The sequence below is a fragment of the Quercus lobata genome, chromosome 10 (genome assembly GCF_001633185.2).
Source record: "Quercus lobata isolate SW786 chromosome 10, ValleyOak3.0 Primary Assembly, whole genome shotgun sequence".
NCBI lineage: Eukaryota > Viridiplantae > Streptophyta > Magnoliopsida > Fagales > Fagaceae > Quercus > Quercus lobata.
In genome coordinates, this window is record NC_044913.1 from 28,061,861 (window position 1) to 28,071,276 (window position 9,416).

General features: G+C 32.6%; 1 protein-coding gene across 1 annotated transcript; it reads right to left on the reverse strand.

Moving 5' to 3' along the window:
* Positions 1–3,064: 3,064 nt before the first annotated feature.
* Positions 3,065–9,018, reverse strand: LOC115962989 (laccase-1). The gene is made up of 5 exons (XM_031081872.1): positions 8,851–9,018; positions 8,610–8,761; positions 5,929–6,170; positions 5,470–5,598; positions 3,065–4,368 (listed from the first exon to the last, which is right to left on the reverse strand). Exons 1-5 carry the CDS (start codon positions 8,956–8,958, stop codon positions 3,263–3,265), a joined length of 1,737 nt encoding a protein of 578 aa, XP_030937732.1. The 5' UTR covers positions 8,959–9,018; the 3' UTR covers positions 3,065–3,262.
* Positions 9,019–9,416: the final 398 nt, after the last annotated feature.

Below are 9,416 nucleotides of genomic sequence, written 5' to 3' on the forward strand. Positions count from 1 at the left end.
TGGAACTCACAAATTACTAAAACCTTGCAGATAAAATAAGACATAGAAAGAAAAAGAAGCCTCTATAAAAGCACATGATAACATTTTTCTTTATCCTTTTTATAAATTAACAATGATAACACCTTACTTCTTCTTCTTTTTTGTTTTTCATTTTTTTTAAATTATTCTAGACTAAAGATGCTAAAGATAGATTTTATTTTATTTTATTTTTTTTGAGAAACCTAAAGATAGTATTTCTAAAGATACTCTTTATTATCATTAGTCACATGCATTTTTTTTTTTTTTTTGGCATCTTGTGAAATTGAACCTAACTAGATGATGTTTTGTGCGATATGTAGATATTTTACAATTTCATTTGAAATCATTTTTATGTATGTTAAGACATATATATAATACTTATTTTTTTGTATAATATTTATTGTAGGGACTGGGTTCGCGCACTTCTTTTGTGGTAGAAGTGGATTCAAGCTCAACTAGTCCAATACAATAAATTTGTAGAAAGCAGGTTCAAGAGCTAGGTTTTAGCGAGGACTGCAACGATCGGACATGGTCATGAATGGGTTGAATAACAGATACGCAGGCTAAAACGAGAAACTTCGTCCTCGGGCCTCTCGTTCGAGGAGTTTAATGTTCTTCTTATTTCTTTTATGCTAGGTTACAATGGTCCTAGAGACAATACATAATGCTATTCACCTCTCTCTCTCTCTCTCTCTCATTCTTTTTTCTTTTCTCCTCCTCCCTTTTCATGGAGGAATTCTTACATTATATAACCCATTCTCAGTTGATCCTGACCTTTCATCTGTTGATCAGGCAGGTAACTACTTGAGTGCTTGTCCCATCAGCCACCTTTCCCCACCTCCTGTTAGTTGCAGTAATCGAAGCCACACTGTTCAGGGGTCATTTCCCCATTAATGCGGCCAGGACGTTTGTTGGCGCATTCAATGCGGAGGAGACAGTTTTTTCTTGAACCGCTCCTACACTGTACCCCCGTGCGCATCCTACTGTACTCGCCCTTTCTTCTGGGATCGCTCTGGGGGCTGCCTTTGATGGCGTGCCGTTCTTTCCTTCTAGGTTTTGGGATGCCGAGGACAGGATCGTCCTCGGCTACATCTCTAAGCCATTTGGATTTTCGTTGCATGTCTTCGGCGATGTCTCTCCTCGACGCGGGCCTTGGGCCCTAATGTAAAGTGGGTCGGGATCACAAATTTTCTGGCCCCACATTTATGTTTGCCCATAATATTGTTGAATACTATGTAACTTGATTTTCTTAATTCATATTTTATTTAAAAAAAAAAAATTGTATAACACTATAACATATTATTATATTTACGGTTAAAAGTATACTTTATTTTTTAAACTAATTAAATGATTTTGAAATCTATAAACAATCATTTAAAGCATAAAATACTTTTATATCCTAAAATTACATAAATTTAAGCAACCTCCCAAACATTTCATCAATCACTCTATTCTCATAACTAAATATAGAGACCCCAATCTCAAACACCCAATTCATTATCTTGATGAAATTAAGGAAATCATTTGTATGTATCAACATAAAGAGAACGTGATTAAACAAAGAGAAATTGGCTAAAAACACTTCCATTTATCAAAATTTAATTTCCTTTAGTTGGGTTTTCACATCCTTTAAAAAAATGTAAAACACTTTGAAATCATCATCGATTTTTATTTTTATCACTATGACTCATACCGCAAAAAATAGTAGTAAAAAACCTACAAAGAAACTGACAAATTATGAATTCTAAAACAAAATTTAAAAAAAAAAAAAATAGCTAACTTCATAAATAATAAAAAAGATTTTTTCTTTCTTTCTCTTTAGTTCAAAAACAAAATACATTTATGACTTTCCCAAACCAAAATCTCAAACACCCAAACACTTAAAGCGAATTACAACCTTCACAAAATCCATAATGCCTGACTTCAACATTAAAACCGTAAGCTACCATCACTAAATAAAAAAACACAAGCTCCCTTCCTTGGTCACAGCCTACTCATACAAATTAGAATCTAATGGTACGGCATTGTTGGAGTTATGTAGGTGTTATTGAAAGGTTGAAGACAAAAAACATTGTTTTTGGTTTGGGCAAATTGGAGATGGGATGGCATGAAGGATTGTGGGCATGTGTATATAAAGGAGTAGAAGTGAAAAGGGTGAATGAAAATGTGAAGAGATTTCTATTAGAGAGAGGAAAAGTTCGAAGATATTGAATCAAATGAAACAAATAGTAGTCTTGAAAAACTGAATCAAAGAAAATAAGGAGTATTTCAATTCTCTTAAAAACGTAGTTTTGAAATATTGAACCAAAAGAAATAAAGAATAATCCCTATTTTTAAATTTGTTCTTATCTCAAATGTGGTTTAAGAGTATTTTAATTCTCCTCAAAGAATATGTCACATGCTACAATCTCATGTTCTCCTGCACCGAGTTCTTTGCTTTACATATATAAAGTTTAAGAAATACGTTAACACAAGTTGTGTCAATGTCAACCACCCATCGATCTTGAGATCATCGGAAACATGTGTCCAATCTTTCTTCTTTATTTCTTTTTGGTCGAATCTTTGTTCAATCGTATCATGAGTCATGAGTGAGACATCATTATTTATATATCAAGACAATAAAAACGAAGCATAATATGGTAGATGGGAATTATTTTGCCATCAAGGAATTTATGCAACAGATAACTTGATCTGGCAATCCAAAAAAAAAAAGAAAAGAAAAAAGATTACTTGATCTGGCCTTTTCCAATTATTGGTTAAAGAAAAGGCCGAACTCCAGTTGAAACCATTTGGGTTTGAGTCCGGAATGACCTAGTCCAACATGAAAATCCCAATTCATTGGGCCTTTAGATACAATCAAATAGAAAGTCCGGCCCAATGGTGCTATATTCTACGAGTCCAAACTACGTGATTGAGTCATTCCTCCTCTATCTGTTGCGATATATATATATATATATATATATATAAAAGGGCATTGATAAAATTTTCACCAAAATGTTGATAAAATTTTCACCGATTCTAGTTATCCATTTAAGTTGACACAAAGTTGTAAAGGTTCACAAACTATATATAAAATTCCACAAGAAACACTTATACACACTGCACGTACCTCATATGCTAATCCATTAAACTAAAGATTGACAAACGCTTTTATGATTTACATATAGTGATAAGCTAAGAGAAGTTGTAAACTCGATCATCAAAAATTTGGCATCTGATTCCCAGACTAATAGTTATAGTAATCTTAGCAGAGTGGGAGATCTTTAGGTGGAGGAAGCAAGCTCTGAGATTGGCCTATACCATTTTTGACAATGAAAACCATAGCAAGACCCCAGGAAGTATGTTCCTCAAGATGGCAATGTATGAACCAAACTCCTGGATTGTCAGCCTTGAGTCTAATTGCAGCCCATCCCCCAGTTGGAACTGGCACTGTGTTTCTCTCTGGAGGATCAACAAGATTATATTTTGCTGGATCCTTAGCAACATCGAAATTCCCAAACCCACTGCCAACGACAAAGAAATTGTGACCATGGACATGAATGGGATGGTTCTCTTTATTAAGAAAACTTGTACCCTGCAGCACAATTTCCATGTTTGTGCCGTAAGGCACTTCCAAAAGCTTTGTACCAAACTCTGTGTTCATGTTTTCGGTGAGGGGGTCTACGCCGGTATAATTAAAAGCAGTAGGAGGCTCTTCGGGGAAATCATACGAAAATTCAACATTTGTGAGGTTCTTGTAATGGCTTTCCAATACTGACTTAAACGGCCGAACAAATGATTGATTGTTCATTGAAGCAAAGAATCTCTTGCCTAAAGCTTTGCAAGTTTTGTTTGCAGGACAATCTTGAAGGTTAAGGCTTACAGTTGTTATAACTCGCTTGTCAATCTTTTTGGGCACGTTGCAAGGGTACTCAGGAGATGCAAGGCTACGAAGCATTTTAGAAAATGTTGTGGCATAGACTGTGTCTTTCATTTCAGGAAGATTGTGAAATGCAAGGTTGGTAGGCAAAGTTGGGGCCTCAATTTTTTCAGTCCTTGTACTTTTGTATTTTAGAAAGCCAGCTGTGGTGGAATTATCAAAGGGGAAAACGGCAGTGACATAAGGCTTTGCTGCCATTACAAACATGCCCGATGAGTCTGGAACTTGATTTGCCGTGACCAAAACATTAGTGGTTTGTCCAGGAGCAACCATTATGGCTCTAGTTGTGAAAGGTTTGGTATAAACTGCATCAGCTTCAACAACAGTCAATGTGTGATTAGCTATGGCAAAGAAGAGCTCATCATTAAGTGCTGCATTGATGATTCTAAACAAGTAGGTTTTTCCACGCTCGACTGTCTGGATGAAAGTATCTGCACAATTTTAACATAACATGTAATGTAAGATCATCCTCAACTCTATGAATTGTTTCAGACATAAGTTATGTCTTCTCCAATATATGATTTCGTACTTATTTGTTGTTCTAAGCTGTGTTGGTTGGGAGGATGAAAATATAAGAGGATAGAAAAAATAGGAAAGATAAAAATAAAAAATAAAAAATGAAGAATTTGATGAAATTTTAGTTTTTCAACATGTATATTTTGTAGAGAGAATATAAAAGTGGAATAATAAAAAATAAATATAGATTTTTTTTTTTTTTTATTGAGATGAAAAGTGGAAGGTAGAAAAAATATTTTAGTGCGAATTTATTATTACATCCCTATTACGTAATGATGAATTTTTTTCCATAATTATATCAAAAATAATATTGTTAATTAAATTAATAAGAATAACATCTTATAAAAATGAATTCATCACACTTTTTTGCTTTATCCATTCATTTTACATTAAAAAATAATAATTGAATTAGTTATCATGATACATTATAAAATTCAATGCATAATAATTGTATATTATTTTAAATTTCTTTCTCTATTTTTTTTTTTTTATGCCGACAACATCCCAAGTTAAGGGATAAATGTTAAAAGGGTACATTACCATTTTCTATCTCCTTGTCAACATTTTAGGTGAAGAAAAATAAAAAGCAAAATTGTGGACACAAGGAGAAAATGGTCCCCTACCTACTTTATCTCTACATAATTTTCTTTCTCATCAAAGGATGATAAATGGTAAAATCTTCATTTTTTTTTCTTTTTATATATTTTCCATCTTTCCTAAAATCCCATAACAAAACATACAAGGCGTTCAAACTAATCTCACGTTTTGATTTTTTTCTTTTCTTTTTTTAAAGAGCCTTTATTTTTTCGAAAATGATTAGAAATATCTATTCGGTTACCCGAATTCCTCCCCTCCCCTTAACCTTTAGGTATTAAGTACCTATGGAGATGCCATCAAACCAATTGGGTCATTGGCTTTGAAATAGCCTTTTGATCTTTTTGGTAACAAAATTTATGCAAAAATTTTAAATTTTTTACTTTCCAAAGTCGAGAATGCTTCACAATTATCAATATTACCTTTCTTTGAGCAAGGATAAAGAGGTCCAGGCAAGCCATTAATGGTATAAGCATCTGAACTATTAGGCCCACCACCATACAACATCATCTCATTTTCCACAGCATCCACATCTCCATTCCACCATTCCCCTGTACGTAGTCAATCCGACAAACACATGTCAATCATAAAGAAAAATGTGAGGGAGAGAGAAGAGAAAGTACTAATAATTATAACAAATACAAAAAAAGAGATTTGCCAAAATGAAGAAATAAGTCAAGTCAACAACCAAATGACAACATACATGCATTCAACAAAATACAACAATAATATCGATAAAATAAAATAAAAAATAAAAAATATCACTCGTCCTAGCACATGTTAACAGTATTCTTTCATATTTTATCCAAATTATAAAACTAAAAATGAAATTGAAAGAAAGAAATTAATTGAGAGGTCAAAGAGATTAGTGGGATTATTACCAAATATGATAGGGACTTCAGATTGGGTTGGAACTGAGAATGGATATGGCATGCGAGGGTAGATTATGAAGGCACCATATAATGAAGCACGTTGCCAGCCATAATGTGCATGCCATAGAAGGGTGCCTCTTTGATCGATCACAGTGAAGTTGTATGTGTAGGACTGCCCTCCTCTAATAGGGCACTGTGTGATGTAAGCTGGTCCATCTGCCCATGCACTTCTTAGTTGCCTTATTCCATGCCTATTTTATTAGCAACAAGACAGATCATCTCAGTAACAAGTCGAGAGAGAGAGAGAGAGAGAAATTTCTTGTGTTGTGTCTTTTTCAATCAATTTAAACTTATTATAGTTCAGACAATAATTTTCGTCACAGTTTATTGAAATTATCATCATAAGTGATGAACAATTACTTTCATATGGCTATCACTTTTTTTGCATCACTTATAATTATTTACGTTAGAATTATGACAAAAGTTATGTCCCTAACTTTATTAACTTATAACATACTTAAATATATCCATTTTAGTGAGCACATGTATAGCTTAGAATAAATAAATAAATAAGGGAGGCACATGAAGAGCATCTAAATAAAATAGTATTTCTTATATACCTAACCAAAAACGGAAAAATAGAAATAAAAATTGAAAGGACCTTTTATATAACACAAGAGTCAAGCTAATCACTCATAATCAATCATGCTAGAGTTATGACAAAAGTTGTGTACCTAACTTTATTAACTTATAACATACTTAAATATATACATTTTAGTGAGCACATGCCTAGCTTAAATAAATAAATAAATAAGAGAGGCACATGAAGAGCACCTAAATATTATTTCTTAAATACCTGGCCAGAAACAGAAAAACAGAAATAAAAATGAAAGAACCTTTTATATAACATCACACTCAGACTACCACCTTTTTTTTTCCTCTCTTTTAGTGATTTTCATATTCTGCCAAGTTGTCCATGACCAAAAAAAAAACTACAAATAGAAGTATTACTCAACAATATATATGTCAGCGTGCAATAGCTAGGTTCCATTTTATATTGCATGATAAGGCTAACAGGGTATGTAATTGTCTAATTTACCATAAGAGTGCTCTTCCATCTTATCATTTTATATCTCGATTTCAAATTCGCGACAGGTAGTGCATAAATAGAAAAAAAAATTAAAATTAAAAACAGAATGGATAAATAATACATAATTGTAAAGAGTTAGCATTCTGTAATCTTTATTAATCTATAACATGTCTTTCTATTGAAGGCACAATATATTTGACTATACAATCTGCCAGAAGAGGAAGCTATAGAAAAAAGAGAGAATGAGGACCAAAAAAAAAAAAAAAAGGAGACTAGTCCTATGCTTTTTACTTGTTGCCTTAGCGTGCATTTGTCTAAAAGTTATTTTGCGTTTTGTGTTTTTTGTTGGGTTTCACGGTACTATTTATAACCCAGTTAAATTTGTGAAAAACGCGTATAAGCAGTAAATCCTGAGTCTCGCGGTACTATTCATAATTTAAAAATTATTTTACTACAGTGTTCTCAGCAATAAATTTTAAGTTTTCAGTAAAATAAGCGGTATCCAAACAGACTTTTAGAGTCAAAGTCCTTTCTTTTGAACAATGCTACATACATAAAAATAAAAATAAAAATTGACAAATATTTTAAACTGATTAAGTTGTCAAGTTTTCATTGGTTTTCATCTGGTCTATATCAGGCATAATTTTTTTTTTTTTTTCCTAATTATCCATCTTATTAGCAAGTGTCAAATTTTGTCTCTCTAAACTTTCTTCTTGCTATTGTGTTTGTGAGTTAGGGTCTCAGGAAAGTTATTGAGTACTCCGAAGCATTGACGCCTCTCTCACTATTACACATAAGGCTGTGAGATAGAGACGCGACTGTCCCTCATAAGTCACATCCTTACAAATAATAAGAGAGGTACGCACGACACTTCCACAAACTAACGTGACAACTACAGGATGCCATGGCAGCTACTTTTTTTTTTTTTCTTTTCTTTGTTTTTGCAATAGCCATATCAATTACTAAGTTTTAATCTCAAACTTTGTAATTCAGTTTTAACCTAAGGGAAAAAAACAAAAAAACTTTGCAGACCCACCAATCACCAGACCCGACCCTTTTTCTCTTTTTCTCTTCTTTGAATGTGTATTTAATTTATTACTGTAATATATGGTGTTCATAGAGAATTAATTAAAGAGTAATGATATAAGCTATTTTAAAATATTTCTATAAATTGCAGATGTGATTTTAGTATCTTTTAAATAGCTATTACAAGTAAAAATATGATGTTAGTAATGAGCTCATATTAGAATTAGTAAGAATTTACCACATCAGCAGTTTATAAAAATATTGTAAAATAGTTTGTATGTAGTATTACTCTTAATTAAAATTAAAAAGATTCTAATTAGATACCTACCCTTTAAATAAAGCATGAAGCTGCTGATCAGTGCTTAATCAGCACTCTAGTAATATATAAAATGTTATATTATTTAAAATTAAATAAATCTTTAGGTTTATAATATTCAATCTAAACCATAAAATTAATCAATTTCAAATAGAAAATATTCATGATGAACAAACTCACTTAATGCTAAGAAGTAAAAATAGTAACATTTTTTAAGCTCTTAATTAAACCCAACATAATTAGATTCAGTATGCTCACCAATGGATGGTAGTGTTCATGGAAACGCGATTAGTAACCTTCACTTCAACATTGTCACCTTCATGGACAGCAATGGTTGGACCTGGGTACTCCCCGTTCACTGTTAGAAGTGGTTTTGTGTGGCACAAACGTGTTACCTTCTTCCACTCAATCTGAAAAAAACAAAACCATAATGCTTAAAAAACTTGCCAATATTGGTTGAGATGGAAGATATATGATGAGTTTCTGAATATCAGCTTACATTAAATTCAAATTTCCGAGTGGTTGTTGAAGAATAAGATTGCCGAAGCCCAGAAAGTACCACTAGTGTTACTATTAAGAACCTATAATGATGGCACAAACCCTCCATTTTTAGCACCAAGATGGAACACTCTCTAGCTATAGGAATAATAAGTTGCTAATAAGTTGCTAATAACTTACAAAACTCCCATGCATCCTTACCCTTATATATACTATGAGATTCTCCAGTTTCCCGTGAATTTTTTATTGGTATTTAACGTACCAATTATTCATGATTCATACTTTTCACGTAAAGACAGATTTCGTGACGCTGGAGGGTAGGTAAGGAGGGATGACTGACAATGAAAATGTCAATTAAATTTTCATTTGAGTCAGTTTTGTTCGAAGCCTTGGTGGCTAATATATATCCATGCATTATCAAAAAGCGTAGAGGACAACAAGGAAGCCATCACCTTCAAGGTATCAGCCATGCGTTATTTAACTTGATAATAGCATATTTCTTCTGCATGTCTTCGATTTTAAAAGCTAGAATTATTTGATTTATCATCACCCTCAATTCTCATCTAC